This window comes from Pholis gunnellus, assembly GCF_910591455.1.
Source record: "Pholis gunnellus genome assembly, chromosome: 12".
Taxonomy (NCBI): domain Eukaryota; kingdom Metazoa; phylum Chordata; class Actinopteri; order Perciformes; family Pholidae; genus Pholis; species Pholis gunnellus.
The window spans coordinates 6,396,537-6,424,533 of NC_136539.1; the positions used below are offsets into that span (position 1 = coordinate 6,396,537).

A 27,997-nucleotide genomic window follows, 5' to 3' on the forward strand; every position below is an offset into this window, starting at 1 on the left:
GTTTTATTAGATTTTTCTTTCAGCCAAAATGTGTGAGTCTATCTATCTGCCTGTCTGTCTGTCCGTCCATCCATCTATCTGACTATTATCTATTTGTATGTCTGTCTTCCTGTCTATATATCTATCTACAGTATATATCTATCTATCTATTATCTATCTATATGTCTGTCTGTCTGTCTGTCTGTCTGTCTGTCTATATGTCTGTCTGTTATCTATCTGTCTATCTATCTGTCTGTCTGTCTGTCTGTCTGTCTGTCTGTCTGTCTGTCTATCTATCTATCTATCTATCTATCTATCTATCTATCTATCTATCTATCTATCTATCTATCTATCTATCTATCTATCTATCTATCTATCTATCTATCTGTCTGTCTGTCTGTCTGTCTGTCTGTCTATCTATCTGTCTGTCTATCTATCCAAACCAACAAACTAGTTAACCATCAGGATTCTTGCAGATTGTTAGCTGTTGCTATGGACACAAGCGGTGCTTAGCAACCGTAACTCTCGGCGCAGGCGCAGTCTTCATCAATGATGCACTGTGGGATTGCTGAATATTGACATAGCAACCAGGCGACGGAGCCAGCAGTTGTTTTTACACTCCATGATAGTTTTGCTGTCTCTTCTGCGTTAAAGCCTCTTGGCTTCACTGTGGACTGCTGCTATGAACGGGGCCGTGGTGAAGAAGACTCAGGACACGCTCGGCAAAGTGATAAAGAAACCGCCTCTCACGGACAAACTGCTCACCAAGCCACCGTTTAGATACCTCCACGACATCTTCAGCGAGGTGAGACTGATATGCTAACGTTACGATAACGTTAGCAAGTTGTCGTTTGTTTAACTATCACCATTAGCCACTTTTGCTCATGCATATGAAAAGGCTAGCGCCAACCGGTCCGTTCAATCTAATAATTTAAAAACACAGACAAGCTAGCCAGTTATCCAGCTAATATAACCTGAACAACGCTAGCATGGACTATGCTAACCAAGTAACTCAGCTAACATTAACTTCGTAGTAACTAACGTTACTTTCTCCGCAGCTTTTCTCAAGCCGTCAATCCGTCTTCCGTGTTACGAATAAGGTCGATTAAGCAGCTATACCATTAAGGTCGGCCATGAACCAAAGCAAAGAGATGCTAACGTTCACTAGCAATTCAATGTTAGGATGCTTAACGTTAGTAAGTTAACACAGTGGGTTAGCTAGTCAGCTAACGTTAGCCCGCCGTGTCTACGGCGTCGTGTAGTTGCTAGGCACGACCCGAGCACACAGGGATCAAACCATTTGTGTGTCCACTATTCGCTAACTAGAGTGAGACGTTTGTGAGGACTACGTTGGCTAAATGCGTCCGTCACGTTGAGATCACGGATGCTGAGCAGCTTACTGCAGCTGGTCTGTTTGATAACACCGAGGGTGACGCTGTGTTGTAATTAATCACTGCGTATTGCGTATGTTCTTGATCTACATAGAGGTGATGTACCACTCGGGGACATTTCAGCTTTGGATACTTGCTGTAATAATGACTGAGAACTGTTGTTCTAAACTAGTTTATTGATATCATTGAGATGGATCAGACTAAACTTAACATAATCAACACTCAAACATATCTGTGCAGTAGGCTATAGGTAACAAAGATGTAATAGATGTGGTACCAACATTGTGCTCCATAAAACACTGCTTCATATCTAGGGCTCCATCTGTTGTTAGTGACCTGAATCCTTTGGTACAAGGTGTCAAGCACTGTGAAATCTGTTTCACCTTTCTCAACCGAGATCTCATTCTCACTCTACGCCCGTTCAGTAGTCTAATATATCAGGTTCATGTATATTTGATAAGCGCGTCAGCATGTGCGACTCCTTTCCTCTGATTAGCAATGTGTTCGACTGCACGGATGGGCTATTAAACATGCTGAGGTATAGATGCCTAATAGTGGTCCACATTATATATTTACATTTTTTAGGTATATGAAACCGTTAATATTGCAAATAATCTGACCACCGAGTGTAAAACCTTTATTTCTTTCAGGTCATCAAGACCACTGGTTTTATGAAAGGTCTTTATGGAGAAAATGAAATGAAGTCAGATAATGTTAAGGTAAGTTGACCACACTCTGTCCTCCTGGTTGATCTTTTGTACCCTCTGACCTCCTGCTATACTACATTGATATCACTATTTTTAGTGTGTCCCTCGTATTCGTTTGTCCCAATTAATGTGTTGCTTGTACACAGAATATGCATTGATGTCCTAAGCAGCAGTCTTTTGTGTGTGTATGGGATCACCTGTGCCTTACTTGGGACAGTCTGAGGTGTGTGTGGGAGTAACTCTACACGCTGCCTTTGTGGCTCACTGGGGGAGAAGATCTGGCAGCACATGTCTGAGAGGGCCTTCAAGTGTCACAACTCAAGTCTGCTGCTTGACAGTTGACCCCAAATCAATGCTGGATAGAAAGATGCTGCATGCGCTTTGATAAATGTCACCGACTGAAACTGGATGTCTCACAACAGGCGCGTTACTGTAGTTAAATAGTGTTAAATTGTGGTTGTTGCATTTAGTATTTCGCATTGTTTCCTCGTGCACGTCTGCAGTAGTAGAGAGAGACCCCCCCCCCCCCCCCCCCCCCCCAACTATACGGGACAGTCCGCCCCTTCCCCAAAATAATGTATCATTCATGTATTGAATGCTTTGCTTTCTAAAACATATTTATTGTTAATTCTTTCATTTTGAACCAAAATCAACAGATCAAAAGAAGTTAATTTGTTTTAAATGCTGCCATTTTGTTCTATAAATGACTCCTGCCCTGGGCTCTTGTATTCGATCAATTTTATATCTAATTTACTGCCTTTTAAGTCAGGGTGTATTTGTATTTCAGATAGAGAGATAGGCAGACAGAATAAAAGAAAAAAAACATTAATACAACCCTAAAATGTTAATCATGGCGACCACAAGCCCTCTCAGGCATGAGCTCCCATAATCTCAATTGAATTGCTAGACCACGACGATAAAATGTCATGTTGCATTAAGCCTACATTTTATTTAATAAGAAGTCTTAATGCATACATTGGAAGACATCAAACTTATTCAGCTACTGTATGCTCAGACCCTCAGGTTGCTCCAGCAGCTTGGAGCAGAAAAGCTAAACGCTTCCTGAACAGAGAGGTTTGTCCCTCAGAACAACTGAAATGCTTTTGTCAGGAAGACCTAAAATGAACAGTCAGTTGTTGATGTATGATTTGATTTTGGTAGACCTGAGATGACAATATTCAAGTTGCTTATTGATAAAAGCATACATTATCTCTGTGTTGCCGAGAGAGAGAGAGAGCAATGGTCTCACTTTGGATGTGTTTTTCAGACCATGAAGAGCAAATTTGGAGATGACACCAATCTCTGACACACACTCTGTTTTTTGGGGGATAAATCCTCGAGAATTGTTTTTTGTGTCCAGTTTCTCTTCCTTGCAACCTATAAGTACGGCTTCCCTTTCATCCTGGTCGAGCAAAACAAGGATAGCACTGTGTACTCGTTCCTATTTGAAGGTGATTTTCGGGATGCGGTCACAAACATCGTATTTCTAGGGATCACACCGTTGTGTGTTCTTGTCATCTGTTATGTTATGTACCTTACTCTCTTTATCTCTAATATTTTATGTAAATTATGTTTTTTATAAGTTGTCCAGACACTAGACAACTTATAAAAAGCATAATAATAATAATAATTTCTATTGAGGGCCTGTCACTCAATAGAAATGTCATCAGTAAAGGGATCAACACTGCAAAGGCCAGCCTATTATTGGATGTTACACAGAAGGGCTGGCTCAGTAACTCCTTATGCTACACAGTTGGCTGATAGACTAGGAGCACTGCTATAAAATGAGTTGTGTTTGTTTATTCTTTTTTTGAAGAAAGATTTTGTTATAAATTCAGGTGTTACATGTCCTTTTTCCTGCTGCCTTACAAAAGCCAACATGTTACTAACATTGGCTCCTGGATTGCTAGATATCATGTTCAGAAAGCTAACCATTACGCCACAAACAAATTATTTTCAAAGTAAGATATGTGTTTATTTAAATAGTTTGGCCAAGAAAGGAGAGGAATCGGAGTCAACTACGCACGACTATTCATATTCCGAATTGTATTCCACATAAAGTAGAACATAGTTCGCAAAGATCATGCACACCTCAAGGGTGTAATCATTCTAACTCCCACTGGAGCTCCTTTGCTTTCATAACCACATCCAATCTCTTATCTCTCCCGTTCATCGCAGCATCTTTTTTTCCTTTTTTAGGAGAAGGACTCCAAGATCATCTTCCTCCAGAAAGCGATAGATGTCGTGATGCTGGTGAGTGGCGAGCCCCTGGTGGCAAAGCCAGCGCGCATTGTGGCCGGACATGAGCCTGAGAGAACCAATGAGCTGCTGCAGGCCATGGCCAAGTGCTGCATCAACAAGGTCTCACACACACACACACACACACACACACACACACACACACACACACACACACACACACACACACACACACACACACACACATAAACACAAACTGAAAAGATGAATGGGAAATTGAAAACGCTCACTTTCCAATTCTCAAATGTCTCTAGTCTCCATTCTGGGAAAGCGAAATCATAATGACGCTACATTTAAAAGAAATACTTTTTAATGTGTGTTATGTTTCACATCAAAATGTTGTACTCTTGAGAATACTGTCCAGCCACCCCAGTACAAGGAAAACTTTGAAGTATTTTAATTGAACCCTGGAGAAGGAGTGTAAACAGATGAGCTGGTCCCAATGGGATAGTTGTTCTTGAAGCAATGTTTTGATAGACATGTAGAATGTACGTGTTCCTCTCTGATTTTATGCAACTTCTTCTTCTTCTTGTTCTTTAAAAGACATCCTAGATTTAATAGAGATAGTATTTTAGATTTATTTAACTATAGAGCAAATGAAAACCTCACAAATACATGACAATCGCCAACATTCATTAAGCTCTGAGAGTAAGAAACATTCAGATAAGTAATGGGTAATCTGAGTATGTATGTATACAGTAAATACATTTGTGGAGCAATTTCTTATATACACAGTAAACAGAAAGCCCACCGTTGATCTTTCATATACGGTCATATACAGGACTGTCTCAGAAAATTTGAATATTGTGATAAAGTTCTTTATTTTGTGTAATGCAATTAAAAAAACAAAAATGTCATGCATTCTGGATTCATTACAAATCAACTGAAATATTGCAAGCCTTTTATTCTTTTAATATTGCTGATTATGGCTTACAGCTTAAGAAAACTCAAATATCCTATCTCTAAATATTAGAATATCATGAAAAAGTATACTAGTAGGGTATTCAACTAATCACTTGAATCGTCTAATTAACTCGAAACACCTGCAAGGGTTTCCTGAGCCTTGAAAAACACTCAGCTTGGTTCAGTAAACTAAATCACACGTATGGGGATTATCACAATATTCTAATTTTCTGAGACAGTCCTGTACATGTATGTCTGACAGATATGGGTCAATTCAGAAAGATCCGGAGATCTGAAATTATTGTTTTCAAAATGAATTGAGCCAAAGCAAATGAGAAAGAAGTGCAAACTGAAGGATTGTCCTGTTCTTGGTTTACAGATGTCCAGTGACGATGCAGTGAAGCGAGTGCTTGCAGGAGAAAAGGTGGACATAAAGACCAAGGCCAGCACCTCCAGGTCCCAGGACAAGGAAAATAGGGAGGGACGTGAACGTCATCTTGATAAAGAGGTGAGAGTCCTCCGTCCACTCTAATAATGGAATTACACACTTCTCAATCCTACATCTAGTGTGAAATGTACGGTCTGTGATAGCATGTAGCCTCGCAAGCTGCAGGCTTGGTTTGAAAAATAAACGCAATGATCAAATGATGAGTTTCCCAGCATGTAGCTGAGGCTGGCGTTATGTCCTCCTCACCCTTTGTGTTGGCATGAACTATTCCAGGAGAAGAAAACCATTACGGAGCGCAGCGGCAGCCGGGACCAGAAGGACCCAGACCAGCCCAAAGAGCAAGAGAGCCGGCACAGAGACGGCGAGAAGGAGCAACACCGTGACAGGGAGCGCTCTGAAAAGCACCACCGCAGTGAACAGGACCACCACGCCAAAGACCGAGACAAAGACAAGAGCCGGGACCGGGAACGAGACAAGGACAAAGACAAAGGACGAGCCAAAGACAAGGACAGAGAGAAGGAAAAAGACAAGGAGAGAGACAAAGGCCGGGATAAGACGAGAGATTCTCACGGAGAACGGGAAAGAGACAAGGAAAAGCGGAGAGACAGAGACAAAGAGAGAGAGCGACACAAAGAGCGGGAAGACAGGAAGAAAAGTGGAGAGACTGGCAATAGCAAGGTATGCCCACCGTAACCCCACTCACACCTTAAATGTTAGCAACAAATGCCATTATTTACTTTCTGTGTGTGTGTTTGTGCATAGGCCAGAGTGTCAGAGGAACCACAGCAGAAAGCCAGCCCCGAGCCCAGCAAAACAGCCAAACCTGTGCCAGCGGTAAGTTCCATCTTTTGGCAGGAATTTCACACATGATACATTGTTTGAACCAACTGATTATCTCATCTGTAATTATGGTGTGGCAGAGCTTCCTGTACGCCAAGTCAGCCAATTCAGACCCATAGAGTTGATCTCTGATTTTACATGTTAAGTTAAACTTGACATTTCTGTACCTTTTTTATTTTAATTTTTTTAATGTTGTGCCTCTTATTCCTGCAAGGAACCAAAACCAGATGATGAGGTATTCAACCCTGCAGAAACACAATGCATAGAACATTAGAGCTTTACAGTACAGTGCGTTTTGTTTAGAATGCAGTGACTATTGGTTGCTGGCTACTTGTTTTGGTGCTAATTTGGGCTATAGTATTTAGCCGACATGTGAGGTCTTGTTTCCTCTTATTATCTGTATAATTGCTAAATGTGAGTACTTGGTGTGTGTGATGTAATGTTGTGTTCTTATCCTGTGCAGCCTGCCGAAGCAGTTGAGAATCAGGTAAGATCTTAATCTGCGATTCACAGTTGTTGTTTTTTCCATTAGTTTCGCTTTGTTGCTTTTTTAATTTGTAGTGCACTACAGGAGGTTACTACACTTCTTCATTAAATTCCAATGTTTTTTTATGATTAGTATGATACTTCAGGGTATGTTTGTCATTAGTTTACAAGACCAGTGTGTAGGATATAGTGACATCTAGTGGTGGGGTTGCAGATTGCAACCAACTGAATTCCCATAACTTTTAACTTTTGTATTTAGCATGTACAGGTCTGTCTGTATGCATGGTTTAAATAATAATTTCCCATGTTTATTGGGGCCTAATTGTACTATACCGTACCTCAGTGTACCTCAATCTTACCAAAGAAAATGCTGAATGACCATGAAAGGATGGCACAATAGAGAGAGGTCCAAGACAGCGCTCCTCCAAATCACCCCAGCAGCCAGTGAGTGATGTGTTGCTTTTCAGCGCTTATTGTCCTAAACTTGTATCTTTTGCCTGCTTGTCTTTGCTTCTCTCACAGTCTGACAGTCCAGCTAGAATACCTCGGCCTGCATCTGCCAAAGGGCAGAGGAGGAGACCCAAAATTGGAGGTCAAGGTAATCCCATCCTTTCTCCCCCAGCACCATATTTTAATCAGCTACACCAATGAGGCATACCTCACATAGGTTATACCAGCTGTCTAAAGTAACTGCACTTTAATTATTGACAAAGGGGCTCTTAGTATGTCCAAATAGATTTTACAGTTGAAGGCTTTCTATGCGCACTTTATTCGTCTAACAAAATCACTGACTGGTTTCACTTAGTGGGAGGTAGTAGTGACTCATCAGGATTACTGTTGGCAGTGTCAACAAAAGCTTCATAGAACTGACATTAAGAAAAACATTTTCCTTTCAAATAAACGGCCTATTGGTTCAGTTTTTTTCATACTCCATATTTGCATGTCACATTGATCTGTAACGATTTCCAGAGTTGCACTGGTAATGAAACTAACAATGCCTCTTCTTGTTCTGCTCTCCAACAGATGAATCTGACAGCGAGGGAGGTAATTGTTCTCTATCTGTCTCATTAACGTTCACACGAGAATGTTCCATGTGGTGAATTGATGTCAACATTGGTGTGCTTGATCTAAAATGCATTTTGAGGATTGCCTTGGTAAATTTCAATAATTGAAAACGCCAGTATTGAAATTGATCAATTCCATAAATACACCAAATAACCCATATTTGGTTGTGACTTTTAAGTAAGCGCCCTACTGATTCAGTACTGAAAGGATCAAGGGACAAAGAAGTGTCTTCCCCAATGAGTCAGAGTGCTCCTTTGAGTTCAGGCTCGACATTGAGTCACAGAGTGAGTACAATCACTCACTGAGGGACTGAGTGACATTCTAACTGCTTTAGGGCAACAATATGCTTTTTTTTTAAGGTGTCTGAGCAAGTCAGTCAGGTTTATTAGTAAAGCTCAATATCAGATACAATGTCTCAAGGGCGTTACAGGATTACTAAAGCAACGGTTCCCGACCTAGACTAAACTCTCCTAGAAGACAACGAGAAAATGCTCAAAGAATCCACTAACCACATGAAATCCCCCCTCCTTACACAGTGAGGTGAACAATCAAGTAGAAGCAGTAGGTGAGTTAAGGACATTTGCAGAAATAAACAAAAAGTTTGAAATTCCAGATACGTTAAGAGTAAAGTCCAAAAGGATAAAATCCATTTATGAGCCAATCTTTCCAAGCCCAAATCTCCTGCTCAGAGTTTAGAGTATGTAAAGGGTTTCGTGGAGTTTTAGAAGGAGAACTCACAAATCAGCCGTAATGGGTTGAAAGTCAATGCACGGCGGCTACGGCTGAAGTTACAATGCTAGATGTACGTGTCCTTTTGCCACAGTGTTTTGAACTAGCTGTAGCTTTGTCAGATTGGTAGCATTTAAGCCATAGAAGCAACATTGGTACTGTATGAACTTGTTGTAAAGGTATGTACACTAGTGTCAGCGTCCACCATGCGGAGGGCAGATCTAATCCTTTGCTGTATTACACTGAGCTAACTATAAGTCGTTGCTGTCCTTTCACAGACGGAGATGCTCTGTTAGCCCAGAGACCTGCTCCCCAGGAAAATGAAGACACTGCAGGCTCCTCAGTGCCGTCCGACATGGCCTCCAGGTCCGTAGAGTCAACACTCAACCTTTACTCATTTTAACAAGCACTCTGCTGAGGTACAGGGTACTGATCTAGCAAAAACAAAAAAAACAGCTCCCATTAACTGTCAAACAATAAAAGAAATCTCACTTTGATTATTTAAGCTGCTCTCACAATTATCTGTCAAACATGTACGTGCACATCTATGTATACCAGGCTCAACGAAATGTAATGCAATATGGTACAGTAGCCATTTAATAAATAATACACTTATGAAACTTAAGAAGATTTAAGATGTTATTTCAATTATGTGGTAATGTCTTATTTTTTCTTTTTGTTTATGACAATTCTTCACCTGATGAGAACAATAATTCTGAAGGATCTGTCTCATTGGCTAAATCTGCACACTATTTTTTCCCATCGTCGCTCTTCCAATTCTTTTTGTTGTATTATGCAGTAGGTCATCCGTTCGAGAGGACGTAGGTGTTGAACAGTATGGACAAACAGGCCTGCAGTTTGGGCAATTTATTTTTGTAATTTCTTAGTGTGTAGGACGAATGTTATTGCATTTTATCCAATTTCTTTATTTCTTTAAAGTTTAGGCTGGTTTGTTCCTGTTCCAGTAGATTACACAGTTGAATCATTGCCTTTTAAGTTCTGTGTTTTAACCAATTAATCGGAGACAGTCGATTGGCTGGGCAGCTGCATTATCGCTGTTTTTGTTCCGTGTTTTGTGTTCCGAGCAACAATTATCATCCTGAAATGTGAACGACTCAGTGAAGCTGTCGCAAAGTCGACATCTGGCAAATCACAGAGAGCTGCTAACAGAAGAGTTGGCCTGTAAAGGAAGTCAAGAAAAAACTAAAACATAGCCTGTGAAGCCAAAGGAAAATTACTTGTATAAATGCACCCATGTTTAGCTCCAAAATGGTTCGTGTAACATCTTATTTCAGTTATGTGTGTCATCCTTTTTTAATCTGCAACAACAGGCGAATACCACGGCCCGGCAGTGCTCGTCCAGCACCTCCCCGAGTCAAGAAACAGGAAAGTTACTCAGAAGTGACCCCGGCTGAGAGGTGACTTCACCACACATGCTCACTAATGCCATACGTCCTCCTCTTCTTCCTCAATACATTCTTCAGTGTCATCCCTGCCAGTGTCAGTGAGACATGGATAACTGTGTTATAATAGAGCAGGTCTAACCAGTCAACAGTCACACTGGACAAAGGTGTCTACAAGATGGCACACGTCTCTTCTTACAGTGAATGCTAGGCTTAGTTTTCAGTTAGAGATGAGTCACGCTCTCTGTCTGCCTACCAGGCTGTCCAGTGCCAAGCCCTCAGCACCAGTCATCATGGATGGGAAGATGCTGTCTGAGGATGAGGAGGATGAAGACGAGCAGTTTCTCGTGGAGGAGGCGGTCCCTCCGCCCTCAGATGCTCCTGAGGTGGAGGTGGTAAGTGACTTGAACAGCGAGTTGTTCAAATACAATAAGATTACATCAGATAGTTATCTAATACATTTTTTTCTTTCCATTTCAGGGGCAAGAGCTCGACAGTGAAGACAAACATGGTACCCGGTCGTATCCTGGTCGTCTTCTTGCTGAGTTAATAACCTGGTGCAGTGAGGAAGCACATTTCTCACCGGTCCTCTCACTGCTTCTCTCACTGTAGGTGGCCTCGTGAAAAAGATCCTCGAGACCAAGAAAGACTATGAACTGTCCCCGTCCTCCCCCAAGTCTAAAGAGCAGGTACGTGCAGTCACAGCAGTAGTTATTCTGCTTCTCCTCTAGAGGGCAGTATCAGCCTAGTTCTCTTCCGCTCACCCTTCATCAGTGACTCGGAGCTCCCTTTAAACCTCGCCATCCGTTCTATCAGCCGGTCTCTCTCTGGAAGGTTTGCTCTCCGGGGCAAATGTTGGAACCGCAGTGAACGGCCCAGTGCAACACTGGTTATTATCCAAAGAAAGATATAAACAAATGGAGTGGAGAGGTGTAATTGCACCGCCTCGTAACCACAAATATGCTCCCCTTCGGTGAGGCCGAGGGGCTAATAACCAGACAAGCAAGTGTGGCCTCTGACAGACCACACGCAATTGATACACACATCAAGATGTCTGGAGCCTGTTTTCTGGGGTTGCTCAATGTCTTAGGTATGCTTAATTTGTTGTATTATTACAGACTCCTCTGTTCTGTGTACAGTTTAAGGGGTATCTGCCATCTTGGAGACTAGCTTTCAGAGCAATCTTGTTCTGGCCGTTCACACTCCCTCCCCTAGTGTGTACTTCGGTTATTCCAGAAAACAGACACTGCACAACCCGTGTGCGGTTTCAGTCCTCCATTTAAACTCCAATGCACTCAGTTATCAGTTTTTCTACTTTCTACAGTTCCTACTTTCTTCTCAACTCTTTGATTTAGACTTCATATTAGTTCTTATTACTTAGTACTTAGTACTTCTTATTTTTTTTCAAAGTGACGCATTACTGCTGTTGATCATGCAGTCCCCTCCGTCAGTTTATTCATCAGCCGAAGAGAGAGCCATCTCTCATTGTTATTTTGAGTGTGAATCAGTGTGAAGCTTACAGTTTGGTCTGCAGTCCGTGGTGTGAGGCGGCGTACGCTGTCTTGCTTTGGGTGGTCCTCTTCACTGAAGCATACTCTCCCGGCATCCCTTCCTAGCTGACCACCCTGACTCTGATGGATGCTCTGTTTTGGACCGTCACTCATGCAAAAAAGAAAAATCCCCCGATCCATCTCCTCCTAACGGCGGCCTCAGACAGCATCCCTCGTAACTCACACCTGAAGTTGTCTCAAGCTTTGCTGAAATAGCTTGACGGGAATTTGTAGGCCAGGCATTTAACCAACCTTACGTGTGTGTGTGTGTGTGTGTACTTTTTACATACCTCTACCCACTCGGGATGGGACGATGTAGGATTTTCTATCGTGGATCGCAATAATAATACACCCATAATAATTAGATTGTGGTAAATTTCCATTATCGGGATAATCATGAATATTGTCACGACTTGAAAAAGCTCTCTAGCTCATTATCATGATGAAGAAGTGAAAAATAGAGCCTCAAAAAATGAATGAATATGTAGGCTAAGAAAGAAGAGACTCCTGCAATGTTGCTTTTTCTAAAATGTATCCTTAATTTATGCAGGTGGACCTTTATGATTTATTATTACCTTATTCAAGTGTTTGTTTCTCACATAAAAAGGATCTGTGTCCTATCTGTGAAGCAAAACAACCATTTGTTAATGAAGTTAAAGAGATTCCTGTATGCTTTGGTGCCATTTTAAGCATATTTGTATGACTATCGGGATTACATTGTGAATCGCAATTACTTTGGCCAGAATAAAGACGTGACATTTTCATATCGCCCCATTCCTACGACCCACCTCAACTCTTCTCTTCAAAAGATTTAATCTAAAGAACCCATGCACCAATACATGCATGCACAGACACACAGGAAAACATCCAAAATAGAAGAGCTCTTTGTGGAACGTGAGCGTTGCATAGCCTTGTAGAGTTTATCCTAATTTTCTTAATGGAGCCTCCTCAGTTTTCAGAGTATCCTGTACGGTGTGCACACGCAGCTTCTAACAGGTATGTCTGGACATAGGAACGGTTCAGTCCAGCCCTCCATCATTATTGGCCTTACCTCGTCAGCTGTATAAAGAACTGTAATGACTTCCTTCCTGACATGAAAGGGTGGAGAGGTCAACCTAATTGAGTGGTTTTTTTCTTCTTCTTCTTTTTTCTTGTAATCACGGTAAAACACGCAGGGTCAAAAATGTAAATATTGAGCTTCCTCATTCAATGTGGTATGACGGACGGGTTTGAGATTCCAGCTGCCGCTATTCATTCTCTTAAAGGCCGATGTTTATCAAAACACAGAGTCACAAACCACCCTGATTTAAGATCCGGCATCACGTTCAGTTAAAAAAAAAAAATGGCGACCTTTGGACCATTTCGTATTTATTTCATGAAAATCCAAACTACACATTCTTACCCGCATTGTAATTTATGTTCTTTGTCATTTCTGAATTATTTTAGCTATTGTTTAAGCCAGTGCCTAGTCGCCGCTTTGCAGTAATGTAAATACTGGGAATTCTTTAACAGGCAAATGATTGTATTCGCCGTGTCCCACCACAGTGTGTGTGACTGAAGAATTTGCTGTATATTTATGGGGATGCCCTTCCTCATGACCCCCTCGGCGGTATTGTATATTATTCCAAGATAGCTCTCTTTTTATTTAGACAGAATCTGCCCCTTGCAGCAGCTGCGTTTTCATAAGATTTTTTTTGTGTACTCTTTTTTTTTTTTCTCCCCCTTTTCTTTCCCCCCATCAAATTAGCCTTGATGAAGGTTTGTAATGTATAAATAAACCCTGTGGCATACGAATGGATTGCTGTTGAGTGAGAGTCACGGAGCAGAAGGGCCAGAATACTCTCTGCAGAATTGTCGAGAAAATAAATACTCCTCTCTGCAGACCTCTGTGTCTTTATAAACATCTTTTTTGTGGAAACATAAGGAAATGGCCCTGTGGCATTCCATTAGTCATATTACTTTTGTGGAGGTCATATTGACTCGTTAGAGGCATGGGGTCAGGTTTATGAGTACCACCTACCTGAAGCACCCGCAGTCTGTCAGCCGGCCAGACCTCAAACGTGCACAGTTAGGATCAGGAGTAGTATCTTCCAACCTTTCAAAATAGCTTTTTCTCTCCACGAAAATGTTTTGAATGATGAGCAACCTCTTTGAAAAAAAAGAAATCCAGTTTCCGTTTCTGCAGTTGGACCTTTTGGAAGGTTTCTGTCAGTTCACCTCGTAGCCCTGGGGTGGTGATCTCAATTGTCTCCCCAAGGGGCTACAGTGGCCTTACAACAACATCCTGTAACCTCAGCGGCCGTAAGCTTTTCTCCTCACCTCACTGACTCCAAGCTATTTTTATGATCTAGCTAGACTTGTGAGTGGCCCGCTATGAAAAATGACGAGGAAGCCCATAAACAATGTCCCAGAGCCCCATACTCACTCTGTGCTTCGCTCACCGGATCTCCTACGGGGCAACACATTCTAAAAACCACCGGGATGTGCATCAGTGTCTTCAAATGGTCACCAGTAGCCAGTAGAATTGTTCCCCAGAAGCTCTGAAGCTGTTGCATGTTTTTTTTTGTGTGTCTTTGATGAAAGAGCAGTTCGCTTGAGTTCATAAAGAGTGACATTTGAGCAAAGCCTAAACTTGACCTTACATTGATTCAACTTGAATGTTGGCTAAACGGCTCTAACGAGAGGTTTGTACACTTGTCTCTCATCCTCCAAGTGAAGCCGATTAATGTCCAGTAATGAAGCATCTCTCCCTATGACGGAGGCTAATCTCCTGCTGTCAGCTAGCGTTTAAATTATTGCTTTCCCAGCTAATTATACTCAGAGGTTGCTCCGCCACTGACGACTTCTGTCCATGCGCGCCATTTTTAAGGTCTAAGGAGACTAAGGAGACTGAGGAATGTCTTCCTCTTGCCTCCAGTCCATAAATCACATATTTGCACGAACTTGCAAATTAAGCCGATTGGACCTGCGATAACCGGGTGAAGTAATTTCATCCTGTTGTCCCTCCTTTTGACGGAGACCTAAGCAGAGAGGTTGTAGTTGAGATGAAAGATTTCAACTCAACAACTTAGTTGCAGTCCAACAACGTACAGTAAGTCCTGATGAAAACAAGATGAAAGTATTTATTTACGTACTTCCACAAGATGGAGACATCTCAAACTACAAGACAGTTCTGTAGGTTTAAAACTCTTAAAACCGACGACCCCCCCCCCCCCCCCCCCCCCCCTCTTATTAGTCCACCTGCCCTTTCTAGCTCCAGCCAGTGGCTGTGTTTTCCCCATTGCTTGGGGCTTTCATCACTGTCTGAGATAATGGGAAAACCTTTCCTCCCGTCTCCACCCCCCCTTCCTCTCTCTCACCTCCTGCTCCTCTGCGGTCACCACGTCTAAATATTGTTCTGTGATCTGGGTGAGAAAAAGGAAAACTAGGAGCACACAGGTCTCGTAGACCCCGACAGAGACCTCCATAAAGCTGTGATTTATATCCACCTGGACAGAGTGCACACGAACTAGGGGTCATGTTTTCACTCCGAGTTTTTTTTTTTTATTATTATTTTCCAACAGAGAGGGAGAGGGAGAGGGAGGGGGGCGGGGGGTTGAGGGGCAGGGTAGAGAAGAGGACGGCAAATAGAATGAAGCCATGGGTCCCGTCTGGGCCGCGCAGACCAGACCGCAGCCAGGCGGGCCGAATGAGCCGTGGAGTGTTTGTCTAGCTGCGCCGGGTCCAGAGCGCCCAGTGGAAAGCCACCCACCTTGTTATGGGGAGCGCCGGGCCCAGGCGTTTCAACCCCTCACACTCTTGAACCGCCTCAAGTAGGTAACAAAGAGCGAGGCTGTCGGAAATCTGTACTTGCCTTCCTGTGAAAGACACGATGGCAAAACGGTGACGCTTGATGTCATTCCTGCAGTGTGGTCGTGTCCAGTCAAGCCGCCTTCTCAAACTGTAATTGCTGAGCTGTTTGGTTTGTTCTGAGAGATGGCTTCGATAAGGATGTATGTGCCAGCCAAGCCAAGCGTGTGTGACAGGCTGTGTGTTTTGAAGAGGAAGCTGTCACTCGGTTTACACACCGTCGTGAATATGATTCCCGCTGCCTCGCGAGGGCAGGTGCTCCCATCTGTGGAGCCGATTGGTATAAATTGGCCCACGGCTTGAACTTGAAAGGAGCCATAAGTGTAGTAGTTGTTACTCAATACTGTAGTAAAATAACCCCGCTGCCACAGCTTGTTACTAAAATAAACAAGACTTAAAGACCGAGAGTGCAGAGGGGCTGTGCGTGTCCAACTGTATGCTTCGCCTTCGCTTGGGGTGTGTGTGTGTGTGTGTGTGTGTGTATGTATGTGTGTGCGTGCGTTTCGCATTACGCACACGCATACGCACACTCAAAGGCCTTGCGAAGCCCAGCTGAGCAAACATCCTTGGATTTGCTCCCTGCCAAGGGAGGGCTATCCCTGATACCTCCCCCCTCCTTTTTGCCATTGAGGGACCGAGTGTAATTTGGATATGGTGAACCCCCCCATCCCCCCAACAACCACACACACACCATACACTGGAGGCCTTCATCAACCAGTCCCCCTACATTTGGCCAACACAATTCAGCAGCACCTTTTGATCTTTATATATACAGCTAGGTTGGTGGAATTCCTGCCTAACATTTTTAGCCTTGAAATCCTAAACCACTAAATGCAGCCTGGCTCTGGTTCTGGACATTTGAGCCTCTGCTGGCAAAGGTAGAATTCCTAAAGAGGGTTTGTTATGTTTTGGTCTCAGGAAGCACAAGTGATTTTTGTGTGTTTGATACACGGTTTGTTTCAAAGGTGCTACATTTGATATTCAGAGCATTAATATAGCAGCAAACAACTATTTGCAATGTAAAGATATAGTGGAGTAATGTCTACCTTAGACTGAATTCAGTGTGTGTGCTTATAAGAGCTTCTCCATCCTTTGTTGGCATAACCGGACTTGCTTTTAGTGCATGTGAGCGGCCACACTATTGAGCTTACGGCCGCCGCTGTCCGCTGAAAACATCTTTCTATGCCTTTTTTAAACTTTGCATCTGCATTTGAAATTGAATGAATCATTCCTGAAATACCAACATGTACAGCGCACTCCTAGAAAAGTTTGTAAGTCGACAGCGCTAACGATTCCCCCGCCCCCCATTCTCTTCCAGAACGTGGTGTCTGAAGCGGCAAGGAAGAAAGAGCGGGACATGGTGACGCGGGAGATAGAGCGGCTCCGCTCATCCATCCAGACGGTGTGCCGCAGCGCCCTGCCCCTGGGTAAGATCATGGACTACATACAGGAGGACATGGACGCCATGCAGGCTGAGCTGCACACCTGGCGGCGGGAGAACAAGGAGCACGCACAGGCCTTGCTGCAGGAGCAGAGGTGAGGTCGCCTCGCACACCATACGTCATTTTAAATATTTGTGCGATTCGTTGTAGTCTTTAATTAAAAGGGATGAGCAACTCTAAGGTGGCTGCTTGAGTAACATTTTCTAACAGCTGATTGTTCCGTTACTGTGTTTTCTGGCCACGGTGGACACATTCTCAACCTGTTTTTTATGTTATTGTTATATATTTATGTAATTCATCATCCCTTCTGTGTGTTCGTACGTGCGTTTGCGTGCTAATGCTGCAGAGAGACAGACAGGGCGGTGGAGCCTCTGAAGTCGGAGCTCGTTGAGCTGGAGCAGCTGATCAAGGACCAGCAGGACAAGATTTGTGCTGTGAGGTCCAACATACTGAGGAATGAGGAGAAGATCCAGAAGATGGTGACGGGAATCAACTTCTCCTCCAGGCCCTGAAGTGAGAAACAAGGTCTACAAAGAAAAACTGTACTAAATAAATGCACTGAGGATTTAGGGATGAACAGTGTCTCATTCAGAATAATGGTAAAACCATTTAGTTTTTTTCTTGGAGGTGATGTGGGACGGGACCAAACACTGCACTTTGAGGGGTTTTGTCAGAAGAGGAGATGGACCCAAACATATCAGGCACCATCAGTCAGGTGCTGGTAAATAAAAGCTCTGTATGATGGCTTGGAGGTCTGACTCTTAATATCTGCTGTCACTGACGGATGCTTGAATTAATTGATAGTAAAAATACCTTCCTGCTCTGCACACTAACCGTAGCCATCGTTTACCCCTTTTCTGTAATGATGCCTTTGTGGAATGAGTCAGTGCACAGTTAGACTTAATAGTTGCATGTAATGCTTGGTGATATCTTTAAAAGCCCTGTATATTCCAAAATACACAATAATGAAACATAAAAGTTTGATTTGTTCTGCACTCAGCAATCCCTGGACCCAATTCTAAAACCTATATACTTGTTTATTTTTGTATTTTTATTAACCTCGCAAAACAAAAGCGTGGCACATTGTGGTTGTTTTGGTTTCATTGCCTCACCTCTCATTTTTCCTGGCGGAAGGGAACTTAGGAAGCAGTCTTTTGATCTAGTTCGTGCTGTTTCTAAGGTGAATATTACATCTGCTATAGTGCTATTGACCTAGCTATACATCAGTAATGAAGTATTCCTGTGTTCAAATATTTCTGGGGCTTGCATGGAGAAATGTAGGACTTATGTGTGAGTCCTGATGGTTTAGTTTATTGAAATGTATGTGACATGATGTGGTGTCCTGGGACCTTTTACATGTCCTACTGAGCTTTACTTTTGCTTCCAAACATTTTTCTATAAGCTTCCGTCTTCTTCAAGCTACTCTTACTAAAAAAAAAAGAAAAGAAAAGATTGATTCTGTTTTTCAGCAACCTTTTCCTGCTTACAACAACCATATCCCATCTTGTAAAAAGCAATACTCAGACCGCCGCCATTGTGGAGATCCCTGCACGCTATTTCTACTTTAGGATTTGCCAAATTGTTTCTTTCTTGGGATGGAGACAATGTTTGGTCAGATGGCAACTTTTTGTGTAAACTTTCATTCCTATTCTTTATAAATACGGAAAAAATAATAATACCATAATGTTACTAGCTCCTGTTGTGACTTTAAGAAGTGTGCTTTACAAATATGACATTCTGAAGCAATACTCGGCTGATGATTGCGGTTTTCCTTAAAATTCCAATAATGTGTGAATGAAATTCAAATAACAAAATAAGATCAGACTAGTCAGCCGTGATTCCTTGCATAGTGGCCTATCTCTCTGTGAATATGCAGTTAACATATTTAAGTAGTACCGATGTAACTTCACATTGCTGTCATTATTGCACAAGTGTGTTTGCTACTTCTAGTTCTACTTCAGATATCGACTCCCAAGTGTTCACACAAAATATTTTAAAAAGACTTGGTTGGATCGATGAATCCATTATTTTATTATTTTTTTTATTTTTATTCACTAAGCTTTTTTTTCCAGATGTTAATTAATGTGACAACCATACATCCAGTAGCTAGACTCCAAAACATCTGCCCAACACACAGGTTTCCACTTCATATTCCTCGTAAGACCAACGTGTTCTCGATCGAGGATCGGTGGCACAGCACCTCAATACAGCTGGAAGCTGTTACTCTGGCAGAACAGACAGCAGGTACCAGAAGTTAGCAGTGGGAAGAGATGTTCATGGGCATCAACAGCTACAGGAAACGAAGCAAAGTTACTCCGATCGATCTTTCAAAAGCTGCACTTCTTCTGTGGTACTTTTAATTCTATTCATTCATCTTTTTGAGAGCCAGTCACTGAGGATTCCAAAGTTAAAATGTACTTCCATTTGGTCTGATTTTACTTCTTTTTCATGTCAGTATTATATTTAGTCCATCAGTTATAATCAAAGTAACCTATTGAAAACTACATACACCACTTGTGGAAATGTGAGACCCTGCGTATTTATGTGTCTTATATGAAACAATGTAAAGTACTTGTATCATAATCTCTGTTTCTTTCAACTGTACATTATGTATATGTGGAGATTGTATCATAGTTCAGATAATTCTATAATTTTGTAGTGGAGTGAAATAAACGGTTACATTGCAGTAAATACTTGTTTCTTCTTGTTGTTTTTAAGAGTCAGAGGAGAGTGGCGACTGTTGCTGAGAGTAGTTGGGAGAAAAGTTGGCCTTATAATGGAGACTTAATGAGAGGTCTGGATCGCTGGAGTTACAGTGTGAGCGAAATGATAAACGGCCCTGGTTTATGATTTTGACGAGTTCATGTGAAGTCCTTGAGGCGTCTGGCACGGCCAAGTCACACTCTCAACGGGACTCCTTTTCTTTTGAAGCCCACTCCGACATGACAGAAGTAAAACATTGAACTTTTCTTTTTGAGACCCTCAAGTAACATTAGCAGCAACTTTAGTTTTTTTCCATCTGGCAAGCCATGAAACAGCTGCAACACGCACAAAGCGTATTAGGAAGCCCCTTTAACAGCTATTGAGCAAGGTTTGGACGGAGCATTTGTGATGCAAGTCAGAGATTTATGTGAAGGCCCCCCGAGCAGAAGGCACGGACAAAGACGCTGGCCCCAGTCTCAACAGGTGGATTAAGATAAGGCCACAGCGCAGTCCGAGGAAAGGACAGCTCCATTGTCCATCTGCGTTTCCCTTTTAATCTTCACTATTTAAAAAAGACTCAGTTGACTTTAGCCTTTGAATTCTACAATGGATCTGGCTGCTAATGAGTGACCACATCTTTTACTTTCACTTTTGTTGTCTACACTTACCCACTAATCCTTATGTTTGGCCCAATCACTTTTTTTTTTTTACTTTAATAATAATTTAAATACACTTTGTGTGGATAAAACACAATGCCGGGGTTGGGAGCGGTCACATAACCTCTCCGATCTGACATTGTCCAGCCTTAATTAAATTACTATTGAATGCTCATTATTCTGATGGTTGCAATCAGTAGGATGAGCCCAGGTCTTGTGATAGTATGGGTTTGAATCTGGCTGCAAGCTTACAATAACTAATGACGTACGTCTCAAAATTATAATTGCAAATCACTGCCCCATGAACTGATATCTGATGATCAATACAACTGAATTTCAGAATTGTCCTCCATGAAACAGCGTTGTCTTTACAGAGGTGGAAGTATGTTAGAGACCGGTCCACTTTTAGGGACACGGGGCAGGTGTTGACCTGTCCATGCATTTTTAGAGCACCACCAGGGCCTCAGTGGCTGCATGCCTCCCTGGTGTATGTTACCCACTCAAATATGACTCCCCACAGATCAACAGTCAGAAAGACGGTGGACACAACATTTTAGGTGCAGCTAAACAGAATGCCTAACTGTAGCTGATGAGGCTAAACTCCTTTCCTTGGATCCGGTATTTCATTTGGTACTGCTCCATGACCTTTTAGATCAGCCACACTATTCTATTAAAGGTGAAGTGTGTAGGATTTGGAGACGTGTGGCGGGGAGGTGGCAGGTCATAACCAACTGAGAAAACCCAGTGGCTGGCTCCGTGAAGAGGACCCGCTGTTTGTAGATATAAAGCACTCATTCTAAGGCAACAAAAGCACAACGATTCTTATCTGCAGGTGATTATACACTAAACGGAACAGACTTAGTCATATTATATTTCATTTCTGCCAATAGATTCCCCTGAAAGCTACATACTGTTACTTTAAGGACTACTCTTGATGATGCTGAGGACATGTCCTGTGTTTATTACATTTTTACAACATCAAAAAACTAACAAGAGGTCATTCATTGGCCGATTCCAATATTGTAGACTCTTTATATTTAAATTATACTTGTTTCAGATCAACTAAATTAGTTTTTTTTCTTCCGAATTTGGGATTTAAAGAACCTCATTTTATTACATTGATATTAGTGTTTCATGCAATACTTTTTTAATGTATCATTGGAAAGTATTTCTTTACATAATAATCTACCATAAACATTTTTTAATTGTTTATGTATAGCTAATTTAATTGAATATTTGACACTATTTGTCTACTTTTTATAAGGTGTTGAACAGTTTCAACCTCGGGCATTTAAAGCGACGTTTCCCCTTTAAATCCGCTCAGCTGAGCGCAGTCAGGAAGTTACGCAGGCAAGACTCCGTCGTCAACACAGTCACGTTAGTGTGTTTTGACTGTCTCTTATCTGACTCTCTTGTTCGTTTGTTATAACCGGTGTCGATCTCCTGCCTGAAGAAGCGAGAGTTCCAGGGTGACGGTGTGACATTTCGGGAGCATGGCCGACGGTCCGGAGGCTGATGTTGACGACCCGCCCAGTATCAGTTTCCCCCCGCTCATCACCGTCTCCGATCTGCCCAGCGCCACTGCAGCAGGTACCCGTGAATGTGCCCAATGATTCATCGGTCCTCTCGAGGGGTGTTTGCGTGCATCCTCCACGTGCAGGACGGCGGTAGACAACAACAGGAAGACTTCAGTAACAGTGACACAGAGGTGTTGTTATTGAGGTTGACTCCCTTTTAATTAGGTGTGGCCCAATGTCGTCACAGAGTTGTAATGGATGCATTCGGACCATGAGAGCTCTTCTGCATATATTCAACAAGTGCACAATAAAATGCAATTTAACTCCACATAGCCCTGAGGCAATTATATTAGGCAGCTTGTTTTGTTTCAGAGAGGTCTTGATGTAGTTCTATGGTGTTTTGTGTTACTGTGGACAACTCTTGTCTTGTTTGTGGCTCCCACAATATGAGCCCAGGGACCGCCAGCTGTCCATGAGGGTTTCAGGGAGTCACTGTACAACAAAATGACTGATTCTTTCCACATTCATCAGGGACACTTGTTATGCAGTTATGCAACCAATTAATACGCAGTGAGAAAAGCACTGTCAAATGCATGATTCTCTAATAATTGATTGGTGTATTTTCACGATATCCTGTACAGTCTGACACATCAAACACTAAGGCTGTCCTCGACCAAAGAAATTCTTAGTAGATGAACACTCGTACGAGTTTGTCGACTAATCAATCAGTTGACTTAATGGACAGATCTGTAAAACAGTTTTGTTTTGGTTGTGTACCAGGGATATGCTCATCAGTCATTCAGCACGAATAAGTATTAAGAGACGACTAATCGTCAGAGCATTAGTGCTTTGGCGTTTCCGCTGGTTGCACAAGAAGCCACAGTTCAGCGGTTTCTTACCTGTGTGTCCTCCCCAGGCCGTAACCTGAAGGAATGGCTCCAGGAGCAGTTCTCCGACAAACCCCTGGAGCAGGATGACATGCGGTTGCACAATGCGGCCTATGTCGGAGATCTGGACACCCTGAGGAACCTGCTGCAGGAAGACAGCTTCAGACGGTGGGAGGGAGTGATGGTCATGATATGAATCAAATACGATTTTGTTTTGTTTGTTTCAACCGTCGCGCTGCGTGCTCCGTCTTTCTGCAGAAGTGGCAGCTTCTGTCCAGAGTGCTCATGTCTGGCACTAAGTGGTTTGTGGTTTTCGGTGCTGTGTGGGTTTGTTCGGTGAGTGACGGCCCGAGAGAAGCACATGCCGTACAGAATATGCCCTCAACAGTCTCTGCATAACACACGGCCGCACGCTGGGAGCTTTCATCCTCATTGCCCTTACGGTGCTACAACCAAACGCGTCCTTCTCCTCAATGTGTGCGTCGTGGTTTATTGTTGGTGGCCCACGGTGGGGCTGTAATACTTCTCTGGCATAGAGAGAGCGTCCATACAGGTGCTGAAACGTGTAAATGCTCACAATATCAGAGCCAGGCGGGACCATCGTAGAGCGGTCAGCACTCGTTTAACCCCAATCCCACAGCGGTTGTATGCAGCACTCGTACTCCACACCCAGCCAACCCATTATTACCGGCTTAGGGCAGTTCATCTCCATTCCACATGGTTTACAACATGCTGTTATTTCAATAAAACACTTTTTTTCTTTTTCTTCATTGGGTTCTCCCTGCCCCGCCTTATCCAACTTGCAGTGGTAGTGGTGTTGAAAGCAGTTCATTTTAGCAGGTAGCTGTGGTAAATATTTAATTTGTGATGACCACAAAGACTTTGCTAAGTTTTGTTGTTTTTAATGTGGTTTTATGGTCATTGGCCTGCTATTATTAAAGAAAATAAAACGTAAGTGCAAGCATGACAAATGCAACATGTTGCATTAAGACCAATAACGACTCCCTTCTCCCCCTTTGGTGCCAGGCGCATCAATGAGAAGTCTGTTTGGTGCTGTGGCTGTCTGCCCTGCACCCCTCTGCGGATCGCCGCCACGGCAGGACACGCCGCCTGCGTGGCCTTTCTGATCGCCCAGGGCGCCATGGTGGACCTGGTCGACGTGAAAGGTCAAACGGCCCTCTACGTAGCTGTGGTGAACGGTCACCTGGACTGTGTCCGGATCCTCCTCGAGGCCGGAGCCCACCCCAACGGAAGTCGCCACCATCGCAGCACTCCGCTGTACCACGCCGCGCGGGTGGGAAGGATGGACGTGCTGCAGGAGCTCATCAGGTGAGGGCAGGAGAGGATCGTAAGTGTTGTCACTTTGTTTTCTCTCCTCTCCCACTACTGGTGGTGCTCTCCATGCCAAACTAGTCCATCTTTGAGCCTCCTCGTTATTTTATTTTATTTCTTTTTACAGCATTAGTTTTATCTTTTGTTTATGCAGTGGATTATCTAGAGGTCAGCGTTTTGATTTACTACTGGCTGTGTGGTACAAAATGTTCCATTGCTTCGGGCAACAGTTTGGTTGTTTTACGACTTTAAACTTTCCCAGAATGCGCAAAAACAAATCATAGGCTCCCACCAGTCAACAGCAGCAGCCCACGTGGGACAGCAGTCACATGGACACATAAATATTCAACGAGAAGAAACATTCTGAGCGGATTGATTTCACCCTCAATGTTTTGTTGTACACACGGCTTGTTTGCACAATATATTGGCTAAATATGGACCGTACATCTGTAGTTAAGAATGTCTTCTCAAAATGTTTTATTTCAAGACGATTTTCTTTGCAATCAACCTATACGTGTATTTTCTTCAGAGGGCATGAAGGTTTAAAAAAAGTTAAACCGTGTCCATGGTTCCCTCCGTCCAGGTTCAAAGCTGATGTAAACATGGACCACCAGCTGGGTCCCCGGCTCCTCTTAAGCGCTCGCACCCTCAACACCCTGGTGGTGTGTCCCCTCTACATCAGCGCGGCCTACCACCACCTCCACTGCTTCCGGCTGCTGCTCCAGGCCGGCGCTCAGCCTGACTTCAACTACACGGGGCCCGTCTGCCAAGAGGCCCTGTCCCGCGGCCTGGCCTCCTGCCTGCTGGATGCCGTGCTGCGACACGGATGTGAGGCGGCCTTCGTCCACCTGCTGCTGGACCACGGGGCCGACCCGGCTTTCGTGCCCTGGGACGGACTGGAGCTGGAGGCTCCCAATCGGAGGAAGGTGGATCCGGAGGCGCTGCGGGTCTTCCTGGAGGCGAGGAGTGAGTAACATCTGTGAATAAAGAGCAAACGACCTCGCTGAGCCAAGCACTGCTAAACATTTACACCTGGAAACTGACAATCCACAGCCTTCTAGTAATTAAATAACTTGTGTTGCAACTGTGGTTTAATTGACATGCACCATTGGTCCTTTTCTTATAAGACATCTTGACGTTGTAAAGTAGACGCAGGTCTGGCAGTGTGTGTTTTTAGTGCATATTAGTGCACGTGAGATTAGCTCGAGGCCGCTGCTTTTCACCGCTCTCATGCTGCGGTAACAGCTGATAACACCGTCGCTGTAGTTTGCACTGTCAGCGCTGTTAGCACCATTAGCACCGTTAGCTATGAGCCGCCAGCTTGCCGTCGACATGTTGAAAGCCAGTGAGAGGTAATCGGAATTCCCCTAAGAATTGTTCATGCTGGCTCTCTGTTGAGACACTTGAATAGAGCTGAGCCATCATTTATTATGTTATTAGTGACACGTGTGCTTTTCTTAAATATAAATGCCTGCTGTGTAAAAGGCCCATATGACACAGGTTGTTCAAAGTAGGACTAGAAAACCTTTCCAGTGTAATGCTATTTGGTTATAATATACATAAACTCAGAAACATAGCTGCCTTTACATGTCACAAGTACCCCTTAATGCATTTTATACTTTATGTCTCACCATTTGTTCACAGCTCTGACAACAAAAGCAACGGGCTGACATAACTAACAACATGGCTGTCAAAGAAACACGTGAAAAGATTCAGATTTAGTGAAGCTGATTGTTACATTTCACGCTATATAACAACAACGTCACGGATTTGATTCTGGCCTTGGGACCTGTGTTGCATGCCACATCCCTCTCTTTCTCTCTTCCCCCATTTTTTACACTGACATCTGTAAAATAAAAGCAAAAATTCCCCCACCCAAAAAAAAACAAACCCATAATAAACTGGTCTGTACCATGTTATTAGGGTTTACCTAAACCTGTAGTGTGGTTCTGCCGCAGCTGCTAAGGAGATCCACCTCTGCTTTGTGTCTTCTCAGGATGCCCTCGCAGGCTGACAAACCTGTGTCGCATCAGGATCCGCAAAGCAATGGGCAAAAATCGCCTGAATCACATACCCTCGTTACCGCTGCCACAACCCATCAAGAACTTCCTGCTTCACCAAAACTGACAACCATCATTCTCTTCTTCTACAGAGCTCCTCTGACCCGAACCTTGGAAAAAAAACAAAAAAACTCCCAGAATATCACAACACAACACAAATAGGAGATTTTGGGATCCCTGTATGCTAATTGCTAAGCTAGACAGTTCATAATATTATTTTTCAAAATGAAATAATAATGAAATAATAGTCCTATCTTCCTGTTATTATACTAATGTATTGAAATGCCCCTGAAGTTATCAGAGAAGCCTTAGTAAGTCCTGGCTTGTGGAAGCTATACGTGTATCCTAAGTGTTTGACTTGTGACTTCCTGAATCACCGGATATGTTCTGGTCCTGCTTCAAGTAGCACTTTTCAGCTTAAAAGCCATAGTGAGCATGTCATTTTGTGAGAAGCTATGACTTAGCATGCCATGTATTAAATATTCCATTCAAAGGGACAAACACACTACCCACATCCAGCTCATTGAATTGCACATTTATCTGTTTTATGTAAACTTGGATTTCAGGTCTTTCACCAACTCTCAGCCAGAGTGATTGGAAGAATGTGCAGCAACCCTGTATTCTTAAAGGTCTTCCATTGGATATCCAGAGCATTGATACAGCAGCAAACAACTATTATCTATGTGACGATATAGTGGAGGAATGTTCTGCTCTGCTCTCATACAGCGGCTTGTTGCGGATGCATAGCACCCACCCTCCGGCACCACCCACAGGTAAACAGTGAGCCCTTTTCTCCTTGTATGCACTGTTAGCTGCAAGCCGCCGGCTCAGCCATCGCCATGCTGAGAGCCGTTGAGAGGCAACAGAAATGCTCTAAATTGCGTATGGAGCACCTTTAAGTTTACCCTGTAGATGCCTTGTATTAGAAGTGATCACCGGTGTGAAGCACAAGGATAAAGACGTGTTCTCTAGATTAGATTCATATTCTGCTTCTTTTGATGCGTTAAGCACTTTCATTTTGTCATTTGTTGCTGGGTGGAGATAGATTCTTATTTTATCCATGTGCCTTAACATTGACTTTTGGAAAAAGTCCTGGAAGATTGATCAGACCAGAAATACAAAAAATAAAATTGTAGATATTTAATGAGGAAAAATTAACAAAAGCTTAATATTTTTAAAAAATGAAGCAGGAGAAAAGGTCTAATTACTTATGTACATGTTACCATCATGTAGAAAACCTGACAGGTGACAGCTTCCTGTTTCACAAACCAACTCGTCTTCACTCGTCTTCACTCGTCTTCACTTCTCCAGCCGACGACATCTTAACGCCAAGATGCTTTATTTTATTTATTTTTTTGAGAAACCTGCCCTGTTGAGTCATATTTAACAAAACTCTTTCTGTGAATGAAACTTATTCATGATGAATAGATCAACTTTGTATTTATTGCCCAGAAAGCTGCCTTCTCTGTGAGTCTGTTGCACCTATTGGCTTCTGAGCGTGTTTGTTGCACATATGGCTTTGTGTCGTTTCTCACACCTTGTTCCTGGTCAACATAAAATATCAGCCCATTTTGCTTTGTGTGTCTCATTTCTGTGTGCATACAGTACATGTAGATTAATTCTATATTCTCTCCTGTTTGTGTTTATTGTCTAAAACTACATGGGAGGGCTTCCACGGACGCGAGAAAGCAGAAACCAAAAGTAGGATCACTTTCCGTGCTTCCTGTTCTGTTAGCAAAAACGATTCATTCTCGTGTCCTCACAACCCGTCACAACGTTCTGTTCTAGTCC

The 27,997-nt window shown here is 43.0% G+C and overlaps 2 protein-coding genes across 3 annotated transcripts; both read left to right on the top strand.

Annotated features, from left to right (window-relative positions):
* Positions 1-632: 632 nt before the first annotated feature.
* Positions 633-19,732, top strand: traf3ip1 (TNF receptor-associated factor 3 interacting protein 1). Its single transcript, XM_079170494.1, has 16 exons — positions 633-784; positions 2,021-2,089; positions 4,277-4,438; positions 5,619-5,747; positions 5,961-6,365; positions 6,450-6,521; positions 6,991-7,014; positions 7,536-7,611; positions 8,037-8,057; positions 9,086-9,173; positions 10,139-10,225; positions 10,470-10,605; positions 10,691-10,721; positions 10,823-10,899; positions 16,928-17,145; positions 17,398-19,732. Exons 1-16 carry the CDS (start codon positions 662-664, stop codon positions 17,561-17,563), a joined length of 1,884 nt encoding a protein of 627 aa, XP_079026620.1. The 5' UTR covers positions 633-661; the 3' UTR covers positions 17,564-19,732.
* A 2,047-nt stretch (positions 19,733-21,779) lies between these two features.
* asb1 (ankyrin repeat and SOCS box containing 1) lies at positions 21,780-27,770 on the top strand. Of its 2 annotated transcripts, XR_013767298.1 has the most exons (6): positions 21,780-22,000; positions 22,844-22,982; positions 23,841-24,143; positions 24,730-25,112; positions 26,143-26,979; positions 27,440-27,770. XR_013767298.1 is itself a non-coding variant. In XM_079169855.1 (5 exons), exons 1-5 carry the CDS (start codon positions 21,904-21,906, stop codon positions 26,271-26,273), a joined length of 1,053 nt encoding a protein of 350 aa, XP_079025981.1. In that variant the 5' UTR covers positions 21,780-21,903; the 3' UTR covers positions 26,274-27,770. The 2 variants fall into 2 exon arrangements, 1 of the variants encoding a protein (XP_079025981.1); XM_079169855.1 differs by having other exon boundaries at positions 26,143-27,770.
* The last annotated feature ends 227 nt before the right edge of the window (positions 27,771-27,997 follow it).

Bases quoted from the DNA above. Each gene is read 5' to 3' on its own strand.
- traf3ip1 (XM_079170494.1), top strand. From the start codon at position 662: ATGAACGGGGCCGTGGTGAAGAAGACTCAGGACACGCTCGGCAAAGTG. The intron at 10,722-10,822 runs GTACCCGGTCGT...CTCTCACTGTAG, and splicing joins CGACAGTGAAGACAAACATG to GTGGCCTCGTGAAAAAGATC. The intron at 10,900-16,927 runs GTACGTGCAGTC...ATTCTCTTCCAG, and splicing joins CCCCCAAGTCTAAAGAGCAG to AACGTGGTGTCTGAAGCGGC.
- asb1 (XM_079169855.1), top strand. From the start codon at position 21,904: ATGGCCGACGGTCCGGAGGCTGATGTTGACGACCCGCCCAGTATCAGT. The intron at 24,144-24,729 runs GTGAGGGCAGGA...CCCTCCGTCCAG, and splicing joins GTGCTGCAGGAGCTCATCAG to GTTCAAAGCTGATGTAAACA. The intron at 25,113-26,142 runs GTGAGTAACATC...GTGTCTTCTCAG, and splicing joins GGTCTTCCTGGAGGCGAGGA to GATGCCCTCGCAGGCTGACA.